Source organism: Anguilla rostrata, chromosome 6 (assembly GCF_018555375.3).
Source record: "Anguilla rostrata isolate EN2019 chromosome 6, ASM1855537v3, whole genome shotgun sequence".
NCBI classification, from domain to species: Eukaryota; Metazoa; Chordata; class Actinopteri; order Anguilliformes; family Anguillidae; genus Anguilla; species Anguilla rostrata.
Window position 1 is genome coordinate 42,555,646 of NC_057938.1, and position 24,311 is coordinate 42,579,956.

Consider the following 24,311-nt stretch of genomic DNA (forward strand, 5'->3'; position numbering starts at 1 on the left):
CTTGCACGAGTCGTCCGTCTCTGGGCGCGCAAGGCCGAGGGAGAGAGAGGGAGAGAGAGGGAGAGAGAGAGAGAGGGAGAGAGGAGGTCAGAGTGAGAAAGGGAGGTTCCCCACGACCTGGACCTGACCATTCGACCGCCGGTCCGTCTGGCGCTTTCGCCCGCCCTGCCCGCCCTGCCCCCCCCCTGTGCGTGCGTACGCCCATCACCGTTGCAGGCGCAGGACTTGAGGTCGACGGTCTCGCAGAAGGGGACGCACTGTCCTTTCTGGCACCGGCCCAGGTCCACGCACACCGTGTCGTTGGGAGCGCTGAACGGAGCCGGGCAATCGCTGCTGTCACCTGTGGGGGGGGGGGGTTAGAGAAACTGTGAGGGGCGGGACAAGGAGGCCCGGGCTCACAGCGTTCCGACTGCCGCGGCCGCCAGCGCGCACCCAACGCGCACGCACGCGCTCACCTGTGCAGTAAGACATCCCCATGCAGGTGGCGTTGATGGACTCCTGACACTTCTTGCCTTTCGCCTCAAACAAGCAGTCCTTGCAGCAGGCACTGTTCCTGTCGCTGTGGTAACCGGGGAGCGAAACACAGTCAGCGCACAGCGCACCAAACACCAAGTGGTAAAACGCTTTACAAAACGAGACACCGATAATTGCCTAATACGAGAAACTGCTGCCCGTAATTTTAAGCAAATCCAACTACTCATTTATTTGCACCGGCGTTCCACGGACGCTTAAAAAGGTTTGAGTATTTCACGCGGTCGTTTGAGTCGGGTGTGACGGGGCGGGTGGGCCTCACCTGCACTTCGAGCGGCGCTTGAACTTGCAGTCGGAGGTGCAGCAGGGGTCGTCGTTGATGTGGAGCAGCCCGGGGTCGCAGTCCTCGCCCTCCTCCACCCGGGAGTTCCCGCACACCTTGCTGTTCCTCTCCTTGAAGCACATGGGCGCCTTGCTCCGCAGCGTCTTGGCCACGGACCTCTTGCTGCAGTCCGAGAAATGCTGAAGTGGAACGGACAGACGGACAGACAGACAGGCAGGCAGGCAGACAGACAGACAGACAAGACAAAACATCAAAAAATGCTTCACTAAAACGAGATCTTCGGTCATTTATAAAAGCACCAAAGAAATAAAAACTATCCACTATCCGGTGTGCCATATAGCCTTGTAGCCATATGCTAAGGATACAGCTATTTTGAAATCTGTAAATCTGCCTTTACGGGTCTTGCCAAACATACGCAGATTTTGCTCGTACGAAAGAACAAAACTGAATTGAGCGTGTCGGCAGTGAGAACACATCTAACTCGCGCTCCTATCCAAAAAACGCACGGCTCGCCATTTATTTCGGGTGTCCCTGCAATTTTGCGTACGGACAGCAGGGGGCAGTACCTTGTTGTTTTGGTGGTCTCCGCTTACTGCGATGGGGTACATGACGAACTTCCCGCCTTGGTCGTCGCTGGGGGCGCAGTCGCGAACGTTGTCCGGGTCGTGCTCGGCTCCAAAGTTGTGGCCCAGCTCATGAGTGGTCACCAGGTCCGCCTCCTGAAGGTTTGAAAGGCGACGTGAATGCTTTCGAGTGCATTTGACTCCGGAAGATGCCGTCCAAATTCTGGCGCACGTCAGAAAGTGAAAAGATTATTACACATTGTGCTAGTCTATGAATGTTCCATAGAGATTCAAAGGCTGACCTTGGTTAAAATGGTCTTCCCATAATTCTTAGTGCTGGTTAAGCCAGTGTTCAGGTAACTGGGCTTCTTCGAGGATGCTGAAGGATAGTAGGCTTTAAAAGACATAAAAAACACACATGAGAATAACTTTAAGGAGACGAGGTTTTGAGGCATCTCTTCCTGTCCATTTTATACGGTAGTCACAGAAACGGTAAGGTCAGATTTCGTTGAATACGACCCGACAGCGACAGTTACGTTTTGCGCAGAGGCCCCCGAGGGCTCCCGGTCTGGAGGGGGCCACGTAGGCCAGGCCCAGCGTGCCCTCGTCGAAGTCCTGGTACGTGAAGAGGTGGGCCAGGCACACCTTGGAAGCGTTGCCCGCCATGTCGGAGCTGAATTGCTGCAAACGGACAGGGAGCCAGTCAATCCGCCATCCGTCGCTGGCGACCATTTTAAAATAATTTACAGGGTTCCTTAAAAGGTCTATGGGTTTTACGCTTTCACAAGATTTGCCGACTTGCAGAAGTGCCCCACGGTAAAAACTACAGCTCAAACTTGCACATAATCTGAAAAACTAATAATAATAATAATAATAATGATTTTATTTATAATATTATTTATATAGCACCTCCCATACAAAAAAATTCAGCTCAGAGTGCTTTACAGAAAGAATAAAGTGTAATATATACATGTACACAAACATGCATACATACATGCATGCATGCATACATACATACATTCATAAATACATCCAAACAAGATCCAATATAACACTGGACTGACATTTACAGTAACAAGACTGAGTCAATCAGATGTACCCTTGAAAAGTACAACAAAGGGGTCAAACCGAGCTATGAAAACACAACTGCTGTTGCAGTCTTGCTAGCATAGCGTTCTCTCTCTCACACACCTCCAACAGCTTCTTCACATCCCAGACTTCCTTCTTTGGGATCGGACTGTTCTTCATGTTGAAATGGATGCCATTTGGACCGACGTGGGTGGGCTCCTTCTTAATGATGATCTGAAAACGTTGCGGGGATTTTGTTAATCCGCAAAGAGCAGTCCGCCGGAATAACATAAACCAGTGAAAACAAAAATTCTAAAATTCTGGGATTAGCACCCAACCGGGACTGTACACACACACTGAGCCGATGCTTCTGTGTGAGGGAGCAAACGCAAATCAGACAACCGTTTACACAACAGAGTACCTTCACTGCCTATACAGAAAATGCTTTTGAAAAATTCCATTTCTCCTGCCTTCGTTCTGCTCTCCCTCACCATTGGTTGCACAGCAACAGATTGGCCTCTGTTGGCCACGTCATTCAAACTAGGCCTCACTCCCACTGAAGAACAGGCATGTGACTGCTGTGGGGTTTTCTAAAAACAACATGCTCAAGTCTAAAAGTGAAGAGAATTTCCACACACAAAAGAGATTATGAATTTATCAATTTCCCCAACCTCTAGCTGTTAATTAACCAATATTAAAATCTGTCCAGAAAACTAAACACACACACACACACACACACAATGACTTATTCAAGTATTTTAAGTGCAAGACAATAAGGTTCAAAATGTTTTCTTTTTAACATCTTCACCTCAACCTATTCTGAATGTCAAATGGTCATTTTAGGCATATGCAATGTGATGTAATGCCCTCCACTGATCCAGGAGGAGGCACATTAGTACATATTCTCCACACTTTTTTCCACTACAGTGCATCTGCTGAGCTACAGTTACTGGACTGGACTGAGGAACTGGAGCAGAGGATGAAAAGCAGTGCAGGAAAATCAAAGATCACTACTGGGTGATTCGGCAGGCATTATCCTTCCAACCGAAGCTTTCCACCCTGGGGTACAGAATGACCAATTATGCCTCCTCTCGCTTGACTCACAACCAGAAATAGCACTCAAGTGGTCAGGACCTGACCGTTGTGTCACCCGAGTATGAAAAAAATATTATTTTTAAAATCACAGATTAAAAAATGCACATCCATATAGCTAAATCAGGTTTTGTATTAAAATGATATAACAGTAATTCCATGTACTTTAACCCCTTCTGCATCACTCCTTTGTTAAACACACGCCTGAAATTGACAAACCCAAAATAAAATGGTTACTATTCTTGACTGCTTTTGTCTACAGGCATAATCCTGGTCTTTTCTGAAAGGTAACCCTTGGAAGTTTGTTTTCCATAAGTCAGTGCACACTAAATGTTTTTGAAAAAAGTAACAGAAGCTCCAACACAGTGGAAGTTTATTTCTCACCTAAAAAACCTGAATAGAGATAGGACCATGAGTTTTAACACTTTCACACGGTATATTGTGTGACCATACTGACTGAGAATGTCACCATAAAAAAATATTTGAATGAATGCAAATATACCCAGTCACAACTTAAGGGGTTAAAATGGGTCGGCCACCTGCTCTCTCATAAACAGGGGCGGCTCTGCCTGCTCACCTGCTGGATCTGCACGCCGTAACCCTTAAAATCATCGTCCCAGGAGGTGTTCCTGTAGATGTCATCCACGCGATCGATCAGCTCAATCTGGAAACACAGGCAGAGAGACAAAAACCAGCTTCACTTCACAAACTGACAGGAAGAAGTCACTAGATCAGGGGCGGAGACAGAGGAGTGCAGGGTTGGGCATTGCCCACCCTAGCCTCAGTCTTGCCCTGCCAACCAATCAGAAAATTTGAAAAATAACATTTTAACTAACAGTATTTCACGACTGATGACGTAATGTCATTTGAAAACTGAACTGTCTGGAATGACCGTGTACCAATTTTCACTCACTACACTCACACAAAAGCAACGTCATACAAGGACACTGTTGAAGACATCTGCATAAATGTAAAATATGTTTAAAATTTAGGGTGACATCGCTCTTTGTTAAAGTTACAGCCTCTTAGAAACAAGCCATTGGTAGCATTGCACTGCGTATAATACAAACAATTCACCGACTGCTATAGAGCACACAGTCGTCCAGAGGACATGCTCCCAGCAGCCATACCACCCCACACTCTGCTCCTGCCAACTGGCTTAAGCTAAGCAGGTGTGGGCTTGGTTAGTACTTGGATGGGAGACCACCAGGGAATACTGAGTTGCTGCTGGAAGTGGTGTTGGTGGGCCAGCAGGGGGCAATCTTCCTTCTGGTCAAATAAACCCCAATGCCCCAGTGCATGGACGGGGACACTGTGCTGTAGGAGATGCCGTCTTTCGGATGAGACGTTAAACCGAGGTCCTGACTCACTGTGGTCATTGAAGATCCCATGACACTATTCGCAAAGAGTAGGGGGTTCCCCGGTGTCCTGGCTAAAATCCCAGATCTGGTTCTCACAAAAACTTTAATTGGCTAAAAAATGTCCTCTCCCTCCAGTGGAGCTGCTCAGTGGCCAACAATAAAGGATTGTGGTTGTACTGGGCAGCTCCCAGGTGTGAATGTGTATGAGTGTGAAGCAGGGCGTTCCTGCAAAAGAGCATCCGTGCTCAGTGAACCTACCCTGGGTAAATAAAGGTTAAATAAAAGAAATAAATAAATAAAGGAATGCCCACTCTGTTATAGCCAAGGGAAATTACCCATCATATTCCAAGAGTACTTTGCATCTCAGTGCAGCACCCATTATATCCAGACTGAAATCTACATCCTGTCTGGCGCTCGGCGCCCCCTATCACCTCATTGGTGAACAGCGGGCCTCACCAGGTAGTTGAGGGTGATGCTCTCCTCGCTGCGGCCCATGTGCTCAAAGAAGCGGTAGTCGGCGACCAGCAGCAGGGGGCACGTGTTCCTCTTGTGGTCGTGGGCCTGGCGCCTATCTCTGTGGAGGCTCTCTGCGACAGACAACCCGAAACAAGCTCAGCGGGGTCGGCTGGATCGGGGCGAACAAAACCGGATTACTTTGGACTGCGACGCATCCGAAGCACTGGTGTCGAACCGCAACCCAAGTAGCTCCGCACGTTTACAGGGCCGGTTTACTGCCAGTGTGGCACCAACGCACATCAAAGTTCAACTTCATACTAATTTAACAGCCCGGAAAATTCTCAGGATTGGAATTACTGAGGAACTGACAAGCTCATCCCCTTTTCCGCCCCGATACACTACGCCCTTTCGATCACCTCCTTCTTCAAGGACAGCAGGTGCTCCTGTTTGCTTTGCTCTCGTTTTTGTTGCTGCTGTTGTGGTTTTCCTTCCCATAATTCCTCTTTAATGAGACAGAAATCAATATTCACTCTCCAATCGCCCTCGCTGTATAAACGGCCCCTGCAGTCAGGCATTTGCTACCCCACTCGGCTATGGCCGGCTCATAATTAACCCTTCATGAATAATTCATGATTTCAATGAGATAATGACAAATTAAACTAATGAACAGGAAAGGGACAGACCTTGGACTGAAAGCAGCCCAAGCGGTCTTTAGTTCAATCTGTCCTTTAAATAAGCAGAATAAATTGGCCTCATTCCAAGCTCTGCTTTGGAAAAAGGGAAACCTGTTGTTCGTCCTTGCCAGAGAATGAGGACCTCTTAGGGCAAAGAGTTTTTTTTTTTTTAATAATACCTGTTCATTTTTATATTTCAACTTTATTAATTGGATCTGGTGAATGTTCAATCAAGAGCGAAACACTGAGCCTTATAAGCCACCCTAACCATCTTGACACAGAACTGTCTTTCTGAAACATTTTCTTAAAAAAAAAAAAAATAAATCAGTCAGAAAGTCAAAAATGGGAATATGTTCATCTAGCCAATAAGCAACGCTAAGATGAGCAACACCAAAATTAGTCATTATAAATCGGTATTTCAAATCAGATTTTCCTCAATTCCGTTTGGCTCTTGACCGCCACCACCCACCCACCTAGCACACGGACCAGCCTCCGTTCCTTCAGTCTTCTCCCCGCTCACTCACCCTGCTCCCCCTCTCCTCTTAGCATCCACACCCCCTCAGGCAGCAAGTCCTCGGCCTCCGCGTCGATGTAGTTGCACACCTTGGACGAGGCCAGTCGGCTGATGTTCCTGATGTCCTCCGAGCGGTAGGCCAGCAGGCGACCGTCGGGGGGCGAGTCTGTGAACCTCCACAGGGGCTAAAGAAGTACAAAAACCAGAGACTTCAAACAGCCCTGTGCGTATCTCATCAACCTACCTGGACATCCTGATAACATTTCAAACTTCAAACCAAGGAAATCTGGAAGTTAACTCCCAATGAAAGTGGCTACTACATCCTGTGCAAGAAAAGCACGGGAAGATTATTGTGAAGTTCCCTCCTTATCAAAGGCTTTGACGTACCTCGATGTTGTACTCTGCCTCTTCAGTCAGAATGTGGGCGGAGAAGTCGTTGGCATCAATGTGTGCCTTCACTCGTGAGTGCTCCTCCCCTGTAAGGACAAGGCATTCCATGACCAGGGTTCAGAAACGCCAAAGAAAACACGACTGCTTGGAAACACTCCCTGGGTCAGTTCCTCCAGCCTCCCCATTCCAGCATTACATAAATTCCACAACAAATACGCATAGCCAGCCAACAAGATAGCGACAGACCGACTAAAGTAGGTTAACAGGCAAACGTCCAGACAAGGCCCTACTGTCACTCCATGCCATTGCGCAGTCTCTCACCCACGACATGGCCAGTGAAGAAGTTCTGCCTCTGGACCTCATAGCTGTCCTCGCTGCCATTCCCATCCACAAACACAGCCGAAAAGTCCTGGGTGAACAGCTCTGTGTTGGTTGTCAGGTAGAGCTTGAAATGCCTAGAAACAAAGGTTTTTTGTTTTAAAGGAACAATACCAGGAAAGTGGTAATTTACACTACAATCAGGCTCTAGACATAACACTGTAGCAGTAAAAATATTTTTTAAAGACCAAGAGGATGCTGGGATATTAGCTAAACATACTGAGCATAAATGAGAGGAGGTTGTTTTCCTATTGTATGATGTCTTGATTAGCCCATATTAATATTACTGTTCCCAGCTCGGTGCACTACACTATGAGTCACATGCATAAAGGCTGCTACATACATAAGTGCAAAAAGGGGCAATAAAAATGGTTCAGGACATGAAATTACAGTGGTCTCCAAAATTATTCATACCCTTGATAAAGGAAAACAGAATAAACAGTACAGGTAATGAGCTATATTTTATGCTAAAAAAAATTCAATAATTTTACACTAATACAATTGCTCTGAGGAAAAGATTTTGTTTAACAATATTTTTTGCAACAAAAATGTGTAAAAATTATTCACACCCCTGTTTTCAGTAGTTTGTATAGCTTCCCTTTGCAGGGATAACACTACATGTCATTTTGTCATGTCATTTTCCATATTCGTTTACAAGATTGGTGAACATTTTGGGGGGATCTTTGACCATTCTACCATATAGAATATTTCAAGATCCTTCAGATCCTTGACTCTGCTCCCTTCAATTCAAACCTCCATCTTTAACCGGGTTCAAGAGCTGAGACCGAGATGTGACCGTACCTCCTGAGGGCAGTGAAACTGAGCAGGCGCTCCACGTGAGACTCCGCCTGGACCTCCCTCTTCCTGACCGAGTGCTGATGGAGGTTGGAGATCGACAGCACCTCAAAATCTGACAGCATGGAGTTGAGGGTGTCTGTGAAAGGGTAGAGATTCACACTGCGGTCATACTGGGCAGAGAAGAGTACAGCGATACAGTTTACAACACAAAGCCCCATGACCAAATTGTGTTTGTACCAATAAATGTATAAGTTACCCTAATTAAATAAACAAAATGTTTTAAAATAAACATTTATAAAAATTCTGGATTCTTTTTTTTTTTTATCAAAGTTGCATGTAAAAGTTAGTGTGCAAAAACTTATTAGGAATTCGGGGACCCCAGTAAAAGTAAAAAATGATCATGCACCTTTAAACTGCAATAATGGCCGTTAATTGGAACGGCACAAAAGCCTTGCGGTTCCATACTAGTAGCCTTTGCAAAGTCCTCATCTTAACGAATCAGTTACAGATTAATAATCACTGAAACAGAGATTGAAGAGGTTAATTAATTTATTAAGATTGCGAGGAAGAGTTTAGAGTTTTCTCAGCATACATATTTTCACGCGGTTACCAGTAACTTCTCCCTAAGTCAAGCACCATTGGAAAACCTGCTCCGAAATGCTGAACTATGAACCATACTTTCTCAGTTTCTGTCATCGTTTTCTCGGTAAGTTATTGGGTACATGACATCAGGAATTGTTGGACCCCGAGTTTGTCAGACAACTTAACCATTTCACAGAACCCAAGAAAACCTCACAGTTTTCTCTGCGTGATTCGATCACTGGTGACTGACTAAATTTTTTACATCGTTTGTGGATGAAACAGTAAAAGCATTTTAACGAGGGTGTGCACCGATCTGTTCCCATGATTGGTGTTGTTAGAATGAAACTAGCCAGATACCGTAAGATAATGTTTTCATTTACGCTATTATTCTAAATAGTTTGCTAGGGTACATTGTCAAAATGGGTGAAACTGATGATAATGGTGATATGGATAAAAATATACAACATCCAAAACAACACACTACAGATATGGCATGGGCCACGCTATTTGAAGAAGCGAACGTGTTATGGGAATGGGATTCAACCAACATCCACTCACCATACTCATCGTCATTTTTCAGTCCTTCCAATTCTTCAACAGGTTTCCTACCACCATCTACAAAACAAATGAAACCTAAGACCCAAAAGAGAGTCTGAAGAGGCCTCATGGTTAAAGTGACCCAAAATAATTAACTAGCTCTATCGGCTACCTTGCTAGCAATAAGCTAGCTTCCCCTTTATTTCTACTTTGTCAACATGAAGGCTGACTTTGAATAAGTTACCGCAGCGAAGTGAGTAAGCAAGGTCAACAGATCGTGGCCTATACAGTACAACTTTACAACATACAATGTGTATAAACTGCAGTCTATTCTTTTAAAAAAGTCATACTCGAAATACGATTATGACAATATGAAACTGTTAGCTCGCTAGCGAAACCACAATATTGAAAACGCAACCGCCCTCACACCCGGAAGCAGTTTTGTCGCTATTCAGAAAACACAGAAGCTAGTTGACATCCCATTAATAATGAAGAACATCGATGATGTAGTAGTGAGTCTGTAGCTATGTGTTCAGAAACAAATATCATGTCTCACTTGTTGTCGTAAATGCTAAGATAGTAAATGCTAAGATTGCTATAACTAGCTACCCTGATGTCAGATCCGATTTCTTATCTCAAGCCATGTTGCCTTTATTTCAAAAAGAGGACAAAACAGGAAACTTGTTCGCTTATAAGAGAAGGCGAAGCCAACTACCCGGCGAAACAGGAGAATGTAACCTAATAATAAAACAAGCCTAAAAGAGCATGCGAAGTGAGATAAAATAGAATAAATAAAATTACTCAAGTGCATGCATACGCCTTAATTTTCAGTGCTATAGCTGGATATCCCAAAATAGAAGGGAAAAAAACATATACACATCATATGTACGTTTGTAGCCTAGTTGTTTTTGAGACCACAATGGAAAGAAATATAGTATTTGTCTAGCCAACACAACATTTGACCCAGATTCTGTTCCCCGCCAATAAGAAGAAAACAGCCAGGTCAATAGAATTTTGAGTACGACTTTATAGGACCGTAGCCCCTGTTCAAACTCCCCATCACACTAGCACATACACAATTCTGAACAGCTGCACAGGGTGCGTTTCGCTGTTTGGGGAAAAAGGGGTAAAATGGGTAAGTCAGACTAAATGAGAGGAAGAATAAATCAAAGCATTAATGATACTTTAAAAGCTATACCTGTATGCGTCTGTTTTGAACCGCGGAAGTATTTTGTACTCGAAAGGCCTAAATGTGACACTGAAAAATTGGATGGATTACACTGGATTGTACACTGCTTGTGTATAGAGCTGTGTAGATGGTGGTGTCATGTCCATGGATTCATGCCCAGGAAGAGAATGAGAGGGAATGGGATCAGGAAGGGTGTGTTGAAATTGTGTAAATTCATATACTCACATGCTTTATGTCAACAAATCAGGAAAACAAAACAAGAAATCACAGTTGCTTAAATCAGAAACTGTTTTCATTAGTGAACATTTAACTGGACCTGAGAAGCACAATTTGAAGCTAGTAGTACAGTACACGATTTATCCTATAGTTTCTTCTCTTCTGCTGACATCTCTAAAATCATAACGTCCTAACGTGACCTAATTTCCCTGTGCTTAGCTGCACATTCAAGAAATGCTAAGCACTTTCTTACTGTGCAATGGAGGCATATTCCCAAAATTTAAATAATCAATTTAGAAATAGCAATATGATGTGTAAATGTGATAAATCTTCATGATTGTTTTGTTATACAGGCACAAGTTAAACTGGATATTTACTGTTCGAAAGCACAGCTCTTCAGAACCAGGGATGCAAGACCTGACTCCAGGCTATCAGATATTGCATACGACTCACAGAATTCATCTCATTAAACTATATAACTTCATTATTAGTTCAAAACATCAATCATAGATATACCCAAAAAGTCGGCAAATAGCTAGTAACACCCCACCCCCCCAATACTATACAAGCATGCATTAAGGTGAGCTTGATCTAGAAGAGGATGAGGTCAAATTCAGAACAAAGCCAGATATTTCTTTGGCTAAGGTACTCAATTTAAAAACTGATGGCAATACAGTGAATGATTTTCAGCCATGAGAGCGTTTTGGATGAGGTCATAATTTAAGAAATAAACTGAACTGGATGAAGTGTGCAATGCCTTTCTCATTAAGGTCTGAGGACCTTAGCCAAAGGGATACCGTAATGCAAATTCACACTTAAAACTGAACTTTTAAAATATACAGCGCACATCTCTTTGGAAGCTGTACCTGGGACCTCAATGTGGACGGACAGATCGACACAGGATGCATATTTCTGGTTTATAAAATGTCATTTTTATTCATGTTACATAGCTGTTACATAGGGCATTAAACATTTTCACAAGGCTTTTGGGGACTACAATCAATGATTAGCAAAACACAATAGTGGTCCAAATCTCTAAATGACAATCACTGGACAAACCAAACACCCTCTCACATGTGCACAAACCTGCGATGAAAAGTACTAAACCAAACACTGGGACTTGGTGTATACAGCATTGGTTCTCATTCCAGTGTACTTTTAAAAGGACATGCATGTACTTTTTTATTTTTTATTCTTTTTTTTTTGTCATTTTATTCATCTTTTCGGTCGTTGTTAAGCGCCACTGTTTTTAGTCAGACATGCTACAAAGTAACACATTGAAGTGAATATAACTAGGAAGGAGTGTTTTGTGACCTCCGAAAAGGAAAGACCTCAAAGTTATCGATGAAAAAGCACTTGCTTTGCTGTGAACAGCTTGCTGCCTTGCCTGTCAATGGAGGCACCGGCCGCCATGACAGCATTGAGGGCAGGTTGCCTTAGTCTTATAGCCAGCATATGCAGGGTCATTCGGCCTTCTAAATCATTCAGCTGCTGTAACTCTACCAGACAACCTGATGGAGAGAAACCAGGATGGGGGGGTTGGGGTGGGGCGGGGGGGTACAGTGGACGTGACGAGGAGCACTTCAACATTTACGAATTAAGCCGCCCTCCGCACCACCGTTCTCTAATCGCTTGCGTTTGAAATTCACTGGACAGATTTTCTGGAGATACACGCAAGTCCTGTAATGCAATTTTCTCATCTGAAATTGGAAGTAAATGTCAATATAAAGTGAAGCTATTAATACTTTTCTACAGCAGAGACTGCACATCAGGAAGGCCAGGACAAACACAAACCAAGGAATGGAGATATTTTAAATTCTTTTTTTTTTTTTTCTTTCCAAAAGCAGCAGTGTGAAAACAGAAAATGATTTGAGTTTCCACACGGCTCCTTCAGTAATGATGGGCTTTCAATGCTAGAATTTTAAGTGGAACAATAAGGAATGAAGATGTGTAAAAAGGTTTTTTTTTTTTTTTTTTTTTTCAAAGTTTTAGTTTTTTTTCTTTTTGGAGATGACCCCTTGTGCGGTTTTAGTTCTCGCCTCCTTCCCCGGCCTCGCCTTCGTCTGCTGCGTTGTCCGATGTCCATAACTGGAAAGAGAGAAGACCGGTCAACATGACTCTCCCCAAGAATAAACACATTGTTCGTCTGTTGCGCTGTGCGTGTCAAAATTGCACATCTCCAACAAAGACACAGTTGGTAGCTATACCATAAACCTACGGTATAGCTTACCTGTACTTTAATGCAATGAATAAAGTATTCTATTGCTTTGCATTCTATGTTCTGTTCTTTCACATTGTAGATGTGCTATTTTGGTCGAACCTATTTTGAATGAGGGTTTACAAAACCTGGAGTTCCTGGAAAAGTACCGCCTCTTGCGTCACTTGCATTTTTAATAGCAAGCTATATAGCTATATAGTTAACAGAATTTACCTTAACGACTATCGATTATTAATTCGTTAAAAGTAATCATCGATTGAAGGACTTCAAATTGCGCATCCCTAAAATGGGTACATTAGTTTCACATCAAGAGGTCCAGTAAATAATTAAATTCTTTCCCATTGAATGACATAAACGTTAACAGAACCTGACAGCATTTGGTCAGGTTGCCTCTACCTGTAAGAGGAGTGAAACGCGCCCGTGACGCGTTCTTGGTGTGTACGGGACACTCACTGTGAGGTTGTCTCTTAGCAGCTGCATGATGAGGGTGCTGTCTTTGTACGAGTCTTCGTTCAGTGTATCGAGCTCGGCGATGGCTTCATCGAAGGCCTGCGAGCACAAACGGTGCACAGGTAAGCAAGCACGCAGTCCGCCCGTCATCCAAATTCAGCATCGACACCCTCCTCCCCCAAAACAGACCTTCACTCCTGTCCTAGCAGCTCTGACAAAGGCACGCGAATTGAGTGTCTCCTTGGCAGCACTGTGCGGCTCGTAGCGTGTAAAATATTCCGACTCAAAGGCTTGCGCATTGGTGGGGTGAACACCACACAACTTACAGTGCCCATGGTGACTTGGGACACAACAACAAATTTGATATAAAAAGCAACGTGTGCAATTAAAGAAAATATGTCTCTTCAACGCAGTGCCATGCACATAGTTAATAGCAGTTTATCGATCAAACGATTTGGAAACGTCGCACTGTTCACGCCCCGCTTCTGCACCACAGAAGGCTCGCTCGCATTTCCTTAGCTTCAAGCTGCTGCCCCGTGTGACGGGCACCGGACACAAGTGCAGCGAACCATGTGACCGCGCAGGGGCCAATCACGGAACACTGACTGCCATGGCACCCCCCGCAGGCACGGCGCGTTCTGGAACTTCGCCCTCGTTCGCCCGCACGCAGGCCCACCTGTTTGGCCAGGGCGCAGGCCTGGTCCGGGGAGTTGAGGATCTCGTAGAAGAAGACGGAGAAGTTGAGGGCCAGGCCCAGGCGGATGGGGTGCGTGGGCTGCATCTCCTTCTTGCTGATGTCGAACGCCTCCTGGTAGGCGGTCTGAGAGGAGGCTATCGTGTCTGTGAGAGAGGAGAGCTCGTTAACGGACACAACTGGGAAACCGACTCCGAGGCCCGCCTGCTTTGACCGGGTGAAAAGGTGAACCCAAGCGCACAAGCAGTTCTGCCTCGGTTCAAGCTATAGCATAACCATCCTGCGGGACTCAGCAAATTCTCCCCCCCCCATGTGAACAATTAGGTCTTTATATTCCTTTCAGGTTGAAAATGACCAATCGTAATGCGTAAAGACCACATAACACATAACAGACTCTGTTCTGAATCGCGCTTCCCGTACGCCAAACGAGCGCAGACTTCCATTTTCATTTCAGGCGCATGCAGTCTCAAACAAACTGCCCGCATAAACCGGTTGCCCTTTGCCGAACGTGTGGAATCTCTCCTCCCTTTGGCAGCGAAACCCTGTAATTAATGACTGCGCAGTGGCTGGAGCTTGAGGCTAGCCTGGGGACAAGGAAGCGGCGGTAACTGGCAGGGCCGGAATGGAGGCCGGGCTGACATGGGGAAGGGGCAGGGGGCGGGGTCTGAGTCACCACGAGAGAGAGAGAGAGAGAAAGGGAGAGAGAGCAGGGCAGAGGGGCCCCGCGGGGCGGCTCACGAGACGTGGAGAGGGACCGACTGCGCGGGCCAATCGAAAAAAAGCGCTCCGCGGTAATCGAATCAACACGCCTGCTCTCCCCCCCCCCCCGGAGCAAAAAAAACACACAGAGGCGCACACGTACGCAAACGCCCGCATGGCACACAGGCACGCACACGGCGGGCATGTACGCGCATGCACACAGGCAAAGAGTCCAGCACGAACCGTACAGAACGCGAGATCAGGTTTCACTACGAGACGGAACACAGAAAACAACTCCGGCCTACTTCCGGGTGCCAGTCAGAATGAACTGGGAACATGAGTTCATCCAGAAGAACCAGATTGGTGAAAAAGATCCAGGATGGGAAAGGTTCACTGGCTTAGCCGTTTTAAGCCTTTTTTTTTCCCCTCCCTCCTCCCAGATCAAATTCTTGCTTTGTGCAGAGGAGCTATAACAATAACCGCAATAAAACACACTCCTCTCTAAAGCAGCATCAAGCTCGGTTTGGCCCAGATTTCACATTGCAAATCTAAAAGTGTTAATGCACGGTTCACCTACTTACCAAGTGCATGCAGCATCTGCATGCAGATCCTGTATTCAGGTGAAACATGAGTGTCCTGCTATGACCAAATTTGGAAAAACACTTTGCAGGAAGATTTTTAGTGCATGTACTCCATGCAGATATGGTATTGTCCTCCAGTCATGCGTGCTTTTGCCAGTCCAGGCACCCTTAGATGGTGTCAGCGTTTCATCCGCATCATACCTATCTGTGTGCACTGATAGCCCTGACCGCTAAGCCAATCTACCCAATGCCTCTGATGTCACGTCTTGTTGAACACAACGAAATGCCTCGCATTTCCCTGAAAAATGTGACACGTGACCAAAGGCCTCAACGGAGTGGATAACAAGCGAACAGCTTCCAAGGCCCTGATAGACAGCAGCGCATTGCACACCTCTGCTTCTGTGAATAAGACCCTGCACCCCTCTACAGACAGACAGACACCCTGAGAAACACAGACACGCACACACACACACATCAGACAATCAGTCAGGCTGTCAGCCTGTCAGTCCCCGACACAAGGTCCCCTTTGTAAAAACTGTAATGTGAAGTTGTTGCATTCAAATCCTCATTGATATTCATGGCCACCGCTAAGAGATCACGCCGTGCCTCGCCCAGGCGGTCCAGCGCCGGGGACAGGGGAGTCAGAACCGCAGCTGAGTGGACAGGCCAGGGGACAGGGGAGTCAGAACCACAGCTGAGTGGACAGGCCAGGGGACAGGGGAGTCAGAACCACAGCTGAGTGGACAGGCCAGGGGACAGGGGAGTCAGAACCGCAGCTGAGTGGACAGGCCAGGGGACAGGGGAGTCAGAACCACAGCTGAGTGGACAGGCCGGGGACAGGGGAGTCAGAACCGCAGCTGAGTGGACAGGCCAGGGGACAGGGGAGTCAGAACCACAGCTGAGTGGACAGGCCAGGGGACAGGGGAGTCAGAACCACAGCTGAGTGGACAGGCCGGGGACAGGGGAGTCAGAACCGCAGCTGAGTGGACAGGCCAGGGGACAGGGGAGGGTGTCCGACTGAACGACAGTTGTGTGGACAGGGGAGGGTGTCCATCAGAACAGTGTCTGCGTGGACAGAGGAGGGGGGAGGGGGTCTGTCAGAACAGTGTCTGCGTGGACAGGCCGGGGACAGAGGAGGGGGGGAGGGGGTCTGTCAGAACAGCGTCTGCGTGGACAGGGCTGGGACAGAGGAAAGGGGAGGGGGTGTCAGAACGACAGTGGTGTGGAGGGGTCGGGGACAGGGGAGGGGGTCCTTTAGCACAGTAGATGTGTGGACAGGCCAGAGATAGGGGAGGGGGTACGTCAGAATGATGGCTGTGCGGAGGGGCTGGAGACAGCGGAGGGGGCCCATCAAAACGGCGGTTGTGTGGAGGGGCCAGGGACAGGGGCGGAGGGGGCCCCATCAGACGTGTGGAGGCTCTCACCCTGCTTCTCTCCTGTGGCCACTTCCGCCAGGTATCTGTAGTAGTCTCCCTTCATCTTTAGGTAGAAGACTTTGCTCTCGGGGTTTGTGGAGTTGGCGATCAAATATTTGTTTAGCAGCTCCTAGGGAGAGAGGAGTGGAAAGGAAATTTGTTTTCAATTGCGCAAACAAACTTCTGGTCTCCTTCCAGCATAAAGATTTTTCCAGCAAAATTAGATTAAGAAAAAAAACTCTTCTACATAGGTGTTGCAGACTGCAAAACAGCAAAAAAAAAAAAAAACACTAAAAGGCACCTCTTTGAAAGTGAGTAGAGAGACAGAGAGACAGCGAGAGAGAGAAAGAGAGAGCACATATTGGAAATTATGAGCAAGCAGCAAGCTGCAGGGATCACTCATATCACCTAAATAAGCACTCATCAAGGACGCACCCTCTCATTTAACTGACCTTGCAGTCACCCCTCCCCAGCTACGACCACAACACGGTTTCTGAGCGCCATCCTGATGATAGGCGGCGGTGCTTTACTCAGACGCATTTGCAAAAATCGCAGTCACGCTACGCGCGCAGAGCACGTCGCCTCGGTGCAGAACATCAGTTCTGCGAGGTTCTACGCGCTCGCTGCGCGCCCCGACGCAATCCTCCTCCGTTGGGATACGAGAGGGCGGAGCTCGGCGGGGACGCGAGACGGGGAACGGGGTTCGGCTGGCCGTCTGCGCGGTCGCCTCCTTTTCTGGGCCAAGGAGACGAAAGCCCAGAGCGCGCGGTGCGGTTTTAGCAGCGACTGGAGCTTCTTTCTTTTTTTATTTAAAGTCTGATCAACCGCGTCTCATTCCACGCGCAGAGGAATGGCTCGATTTGGTGGAACCTGGCAGCATCCTGAGCTCGCGACGCCGTGAATCCAATCTGAAAACTGCAGCGGCCCCTAAGACCCCTAAGACACTGCAGAAAGAACTGCCAAACTGTACAGTGTGAGAGGCACTCTTAAGGACCGCCCTGCTACCCTGAGTGAAACAAAGGGGGATGCACACTGACAACAGCTTACTGAGTCATCTAAGACATAAGACACACACACACACCACCGAGAACACAACCATGAAACTCCAACCCACACACACACACACACACACACCACCGAGACACAACCATGAAACTCCAACCCACACACACACACACACACACCACCGAGACACAACCATGAAACTCCAACCCACACACACACACACACACACACACAACCATGAAACTGAACCCCCACACACACACACACACACACACACACACACACACACACACACACACACACACACACACACACACACACACACACACACACACACACACACACACACACACACACACACACACACACACACACACACAACACACACACACACACACACACACACACAACGAAACTGCAACCCCCACACACACTAAAACACATACACACACACACACCACCGAGACACAACCATGAAACTGCAATCCCCACACACACACTAAACACACCCCCACACACACACACACACACACACACACACACACAAAACTGCAACCCACACACCCTCGCACGACAGATTGTCACACGCAGAGGCGACTCAGTACGAGGGGCCTGCTAAGGGAGCGTGTGCAAACGGGCCTCCCCCCCCGGATCTCCTGGACGTGTGAACGCACCCCCGCTTCTGCACCGCACTCTGCCGCAGAAAGGAAAGAGGCAGCCGCTCCCTTTCCTGGGCGAGGTGCTCGAAACAAAAAAAACGCAGCACTGTCAGCGTTAAGCGTAGCTCGGGGTGCTGCCTTCTGAGCAGAGTGAGGAGCTCAAACCTGGACATCCAGCTGCGAGCGGACTTTTCTGCAAAAAAATTTCATCTGTGCAAGGCGGGCTGGATAACAGCGTCTGCCAAACACCCGAAATGTAAACGTCCTCATCAATGAGCTCCACAAAATGGTGCTTAAATATCAGATATGGACAACTGAACCGGAATTATTATAACCATTATTATAACAATTCTGCCATCATAAGAAATAATAACATATTTAATTCCATTCCACTTGATAAGATACCCAAATATGCAAGAATATTTCCAAAACAAAATGTTCCAAATACGGTGTGAACGGTTCGTTAGCGCTTGTATTACAGCAGCGGTGGAAACCGGATTTCGTAGCGCCTAGACCGGCGAGCAAGGCCTGCGCACGGAGACGGCGTTCGATGAAGGAAGGCCGCTGTGCGCCGGAGCCCAGCAGGAGCAGCAGGGACTCGTTCCTGAGGAGAGGGCTCGGGGTGACCTGCGCAGCTGGGGGCCCTGATGGCGCGTCCCACGTGGCCGTTATGCGGCGGGCCCGCCTCCTTCAGCTTAACCGCGCGCAAGTGACTCCGCCCCCCCCACCCCCCCCGTTCGACAGCGAGCCTGAAAGCCCACGAATCGGACGGCACGCGTGGTCTCGCTCGTCGAGTCGCCCCTCGGGCCGTTCTGCAAACTCCGCACGTCAGACCGTTTCTCTGTAAAGCTTCGTTTTCACTGCAAAAGGGCCATGGGGGGCGGGGGGCAGGGGGTTAAAGAAAAATGTGCGTCCCTTTAAGACCAAAGGGCAGCGTACGGCGGTTTTACTGACCGCAGCGCTCCCCCCACCCTCCCCCCCGTCCCCCGTTAGAGCCTGCCCCGTCTTGTCGCAGGCCGCTGTCATGGAAACGTCTTATTGGCGGCCGCCGTTTTTTACCCCCCCCGCCGTCAAACGGCCTCAGCGGACTGCGGAGCGAGGAAACGGCTCACGGGCCCGTCGGGCAGGAAGCGTTTCCGCGGCTAACTGCCGCCGCGCCGCTGCATCCAGATCAGAGCCGCGTCAGCGCTTCCCAGAAGCCCCGGGGGTCCGGCTAACAGAGCGCGCACACACGCGGGCGCTGCTTCGACGTCCTTAGCAACCTGACGACAGCGCCGCGGCCTCGCGGCAACGCCGCAAAGGCGGGCACGGATCATTTCACCGCCCTTCGTACACAGCCAGGGCAACGAACAACAAGGCTTCCTGGATCAACCCCTTGAGGTGTGAGATCACAGATGCGTGACCGGAATGTTCTTAACTGAACATTCTAATGGTGATGTCACAGTACCGGTCACTGAAAGCAACGGTGTTCTAGAAAAAAATCTACTCTTCAAAGGGTTAAGTGTCACTCAGCCGGCCCAGGGGACATCTGAGGAGGCGTTGTCGCTGCCACGGGAGACGTGTGGGACCGCCGCTTTGACGGCAGGCCCTGTAACCGGCGGCAGGGCGGAGCGGAGGCCTGAAGAACCGGCGACCGCCCTGGCGAACGGGAATCGGAACGGCGCCGCGAGATCCCGGCCGCCGCGGCGTCCCGGATCGATGGGCGGTTGCAGGCGGCCACGCCCTCGGCCGAGATCAGGAAGCGGAGCGGCGGTCCGGAACAGACATGTCAGCACAGAGCGCCCCCCCCCTCCCGGGCACTTGTGCCGACGCACGCACCGTTGAAAGCATGCAAAAACCAGCGCCTCTGCCCTTTTTTCCCACCCCCATGACGTAAAATGCATTTCAACCAGCATCCCCCTGTGATTCAGAGTATATTATCACAGGCTGAAAAAACGGACATGGACAAAATGCACCTAAATTATGTAAGTGGTATCCAGAAGGTTCGGGGTTTGTGCTCAAACGTTGCTTAAATCTCCAAGCCAGCGTGTCAGGAGAAAGTCACTAGACCAGAGAGGTATGCGCGAAAATGAGCGAGCAGCTCAAAAGGTACGTTCAGCAAATATCTCCACTCGACTTGTTTCTGGACCCACTGGTCCCGGCACCAGCACCGCAGCCCCGTATACTGCAGCTCAGTGCCTGAGCCTCCACGCGCACTGGAGACGCAAGGGTGAACGCCAGCTCCCTCCAGCCCCGCGCAAGGGGCTTCCGGCGGTGTGGCTTTCTCCACAATTATCAGCCTTCCTCCATCTGTGCCCACGCACGCTTGGATCGGCAGCGCGTATCCAACGCGTCCGCTCCCCCCACCCCCCCTCGCCGCCCCCCCACACGCGCCCGCCGAGCTTCCCCGTGTCAAGAAGGGCACTGGGTTCAGAGGGATTATTTCGTGCAGCAGGGCTGAGCCTCGGGCAAAAAAAAAAAAAAAAAAAAAATCAGCCCCCGCTAATCCCGCCGCGAGCGCTGTGCGTGAAGGAGGCTTCGCCCCAACCCCGCCGCGCGGACTGCTTCCGCGGCGACGCGGGGGGGGGGCGCCGGAAACGTTCCAGTGCGCGGTGCTCATTTTTAAAGCACGCCTGCCAAACGCAAGATGGATGTGTGGCGAATACTCATGCTGGAATACCTGCCTTGCGCATCATACCAAAAAACATGCACACACGTCCATGTCACCAATATATTTAAAATGGAGTTTCGTTTAAACAAGGACACTCGAGAGGCACACGGGAAACACCCTGGAGACTGAGAGGCGGTTGCCCCTCCCACTCAAGCACACCTTAGCTAATCTGGCGAGGCCGCTGCCCAGTCACGTGACGCGGCCATTGTTCCCGACAAAAAAAACTGTACAGGAGAGCACAATGTTTCAGTCGTTACGGCTGTTGGGGGGAGGGGCACGAAAATTTGATCCGTTTACAGGAAGCATAAAACTTGCCCTTTGACCCCAGTTTCCTTGTCACGGTGAAATGTTTGCCAGTTACAACTGTCAACAACAAAAACAAAAAAAAAAAAAGTCAGGCCGACTCCCTGAAAGGGAGGCCTTACTGTAACAGCCTGTAAATTTGATCAGCATTCATTCAGAAATTTGATTGGCAATTCCTTCTTCCCACCACGTTTCTAAAAATGCCTAGCACTGGGCTTCATTTAGCCTGTTACATCATCATAAACATAATCAGCCAACCAAGTTCCAGCATCAGAAATCATACTGCTTAGCAACTGGGCTAATCCAAATATGTCCCTTTGGTTGCCATTATGATAAAGAAGTTCATATGCGATATAAAATGACACCTTACAAGACTACGGACTTAATTTGGACACCGATTTGATGCGAGACGACAGTACGTAGTTGTTAAATTACATTTTCAGGTTGGGCTAATTTTCTACTGCTTCACAGGACTGAAATGTAATTTTGTTAATGATAAACTAGCAATAAAATCACCTTTTTTGCATATTAGCCAGTGTACATGTTCCTTTATCAGTCAACTGTTTTAAGTCTTTGCAAGTAAGAACGGGTCATTTGGGTCACAGAGCATACTATAGTGCATCTGTGTAATAGCTCGGCTTCTTTGGATATTTTCTAGCCGCACTTTAGCTTTAAAGGATGAATTTATGCACTAAACTCTAGCACAGATCGCAGACGTAACTTCCGCGATAAAGAAAAATATGTGCGCAGTAGAACTGTTGCAACATCCGTTGGTCCCTGAGAGGGTACCCCGCTGCAGCACTGCTGCCTGGATCGGCGCAGTGCTTCCTCGTGGTTACAGATAAACATCAGCCCGACAGAACTGAAATGTCAAAGTCCACAAACGGAGCATGTCGGCCGTACTTCTTATTACCTAGGTGCGCTCGTCCAAATGAGTTCTACTGGGAGCAGAATTGACAGCCTATAGAACCGATTACCTCTACCAGCGATAAGGACAATTAGAAACATTCTTGCCATGCTCCTCGTCCGCCTATTTCTGTATTTCTGGTTTATATACTAATATACACATTTTGATCACTTTTCGTTTCCTCCACATAATTTTTCCCTTTGACTCAAAGCCACTGAGGGTAAAAGCTTCTGCTAAATGAATGCAATGTAATTAAAGGAGAACAAATAATGATGCAGTTTAGAAACCTGCGGTTGGGTCACATTTCTATGAACACTGTAACATGACCTCTTTTGTAAGGGGAGCGTCAGTGTAGCCCCGTGGTCAAACAAATGAGTGAAAATCACAGTTCCACATACGCGTTTTCCTAAGATGCAAAACAAAAAGCAGCCTTCGTTTAGCAAAGTCTCACTGAGTACTTTCGAACGTACCAGCACGTCGTTGCAGATGTCTCGCAATTCGGATTCCACCTTCTCCCGGTACTCCTTGACCATCTGAAGCTTCTTGTCGCTGCCTTCGGTCTTCTGCTCGATGCTGGAGATGACTCTCCAGGCGGACCTCCGGGCTCCGACCACGTTCTTGTAGGCGACTGACAGCAGGTTCCGCTCTTCGTTGGACAGCTCAGCACCTTGCTCCGTTACCTCCTTCATGCAAGTGGCCATGTCGTCGTAGCGTTCGGCCTGCTCGGCCAGTTTAGCCTTCTGAATAAGCTCCGTCGTTTTATCCATGTTTAATGATTCAAAACCGTGTTTATAGCTTTTACTAAAGCAATTTTCTAAAGAGTCCAGTGAGGGAACGGGGGAGAGAACTTGTGGGGAGGGAAAACGCAGGCAGACGTAACAAGCTAACTAGCAAAATGGTGGAGTGAATAGGGAATCGAATCCTTTCGAAGACCTAGAAAGACAAAAAAGGAGCAATAATTAGTTAACGTTAGCTAACTGTTTAACGTCGTTAACCTCGTAACCGTTGGTACAGCACACATCTGGATCAGCTGACGCTAGAAAGCTAACATCTGGCCAGAAAGCAAACCCCCAATCGGTTGACGCTAGACTAACGGTGTTTCAGACAGCGCCAATAATCGTCAAATAACGTAGACTTGCCCGGTAACACCAAAAGATAGCCAAGTTGGTATTGCCAAACTAGCCATAATCGTTAGCAAACCTATAGTTTATGAAACAAATCACTATTGCTCTAATGACGAACGTTAGGCTACTCAACCATTAATTTAGTACATAGCTAGGTAACAAACAGGTAGATTAGACTAGTTAACATGACCAAGTAGCAGTATCGCTCGGGGAAACCGATAACTTTGACGGAACGGAAGATAGCTAATCTAGCTAACGTTTAACGGCAATCTTCGACCAACGCCAGAAAAGCAAGACTTAACGAGTCAAGCATCAATGATTTCACAAATCTGAGAATTAATATGCAGCCTAGATAACATGTTCAAAATCGCGTTCGAGCTAGCCTAATATAGGTCTAGCTACATCGCGGTACGCTAGCAATAGGCTCAGCCTAGCTAAATGGGTAGCTAGCTACCTGCTATTTTAAAATACAGTACTACTAGACAAGTGTGGTCAGCTAACGTTGGCTGGAAGCCTGATACGTATCAATAGTCACAGTCAGCTTTCTAGACAACCTAACGTCCGATAACTTGACATTAAATTGCTAAAATTAACTAACGTTAAGTTACTACGGGACTCGGAACAAACTAGCCAGCTAGCTAAATAACGTTAATCGTCTTCAAAGCCAAGGGCTATCTAGACAGTTAGCTTGATCGCTAGCTAGCTAACTTTAATCTGCCTAAACCCATTTCCAAATGAAAAATGTGGGAACACGAGCTAACGTTAACCAGCTAGCTAATTAATCTGGCAGCATCGGTTATTTGTTTTAATAAATAAGTATCGTTTACCGACTAGCTAGACACCACACTGCCTGGTACTAAATATTGAAGCTTCTCGAGCAAGATAGCCAGCACTAACGTTGGTCCATTGTCAAATGGCTGAAAAAAGGACAGTGACGTTTTTTAGACCGGTACCATGTTCCCAACTAGCAAAAT

At 47.7% G+C, this 24,311-nt stretch overlaps 2 protein-coding genes and 1 long non-coding RNA gene across 3 annotated transcripts in view; 1 reads left to right on the top strand and 2 right to left on the bottom strand.

Moving 5' to 3' along the window:
- The window catches only part of adam17b (ADAM metallopeptidase domain 17b), a 15,470-nt gene extending 5,711 nt beyond the window's left edge, over nt 1-9,759 (bottom strand). Inside the window, exons 1-15 of the mRNA XM_064339812.1 lie at nt 9,249-9,759; nt 8,112-8,244; nt 7,254-7,387; nt 6,930-7,018; nt 6,553-6,727; nt 5,355-5,485; nt 4,115-4,201; nt 2,569-2,679; nt 1,914-2,058; nt 1,680-1,771; nt 1,381-1,533; nt 794-993; nt 456-559; nt 209-340; nt 1-20 (exon numbers count right to left, since the gene is read on the bottom strand). The exon at nt 1-20 is cut by the window's left edge and continues 109 nt beyond it. Coding sequence (XP_064195882.1) covers nt 1-20; nt 209-340; nt 456-559; nt 794-993; nt 1,381-1,533; nt 1,680-1,771; nt 1,914-2,058; nt 2,569-2,679; nt 4,115-4,201; nt 5,355-5,485; nt 6,553-6,727; nt 6,930-7,018; nt 7,254-7,387; nt 8,112-8,244; nt 9,249-9,357 — 1,815 coding nt within the window. The 5' untranslated portion in view covers nt 9,358-9,759. The remainder of the gene's footprint in view (nt 21-208; nt 341-455; nt 560-793; nt 994-1,380; nt 1,534-1,679; nt 1,772-1,913; nt 2,059-2,568; nt 2,680-4,114; nt 4,202-5,354; nt 5,486-6,552; nt 6,728-6,929; nt 7,019-7,253; nt 7,388-8,111; nt 8,245-9,248) is intronic.
- Nucleotides 9,760-11,541: 1,782 nt separating this feature from the next.
- On the bottom strand, nt 11,542-24,189 carry ywhaqa (tyrosine 3-monooxygenase/tryptophan 5-monooxygenase activation protein, theta polypeptide a). Its single transcript, XM_064339814.1, has 6 exons — nt 24,165-24,189; nt 22,684-23,146; nt 16,699-16,819; nt 13,977-14,140; nt 13,304-13,399; nt 11,542-12,720 (listed from the first exon to the last, which is right to left on the bottom strand). Exons 2-6 carry the CDS (start codon nt 22,978-22,980, stop codon nt 12,661-12,663), a joined length of 738 nt encoding a protein of 245 aa, XP_064195884.1. The 5' UTR covers nt 22,981-23,146; nt 24,165-24,189; the 3' UTR covers nt 11,542-12,660.
- On the top strand, nt 15,815-16,283 carry LOC135257261 (uncharacterized). Its single transcript, XR_010330628.1, has 3 exons — nt 15,815-15,955; nt 16,039-16,159; nt 16,202-16,283. It is a non-coding gene; the product is annotated as an uncharacterized LOC135257261 (long non-coding RNA).
- Nucleotides 24,190-24,311: the final 122 nt, after the last annotated feature.

What these genes read in the sequence shown, in the direction of transcription:
- ywhaqa (XM_064339814.1), bottom strand. Translation starts at nt 22,980, where the DNA reads ATGGATAAAACGACGGAGCTTATTCAGAAGGCTAAACTGGCCGAGCAG. An exon ending in GGCCACAGGAGAGAAGCAGG is followed by an intron (nt 14,141 to 16,698) that starts GTGAGAGCCTCC and finishes CCTCTCTCACAG; the next exon opens with ACACGATAGCCTCCTCTCAG. An exon ending in TGCTAAGAGACAACCTCACA is followed by an intron (nt 12,721 to 13,303) that starts GTGAGTGTCCCG and finishes CTCTCTTTCCAG; the next exon opens with TTATGGACATCGGACAACGC.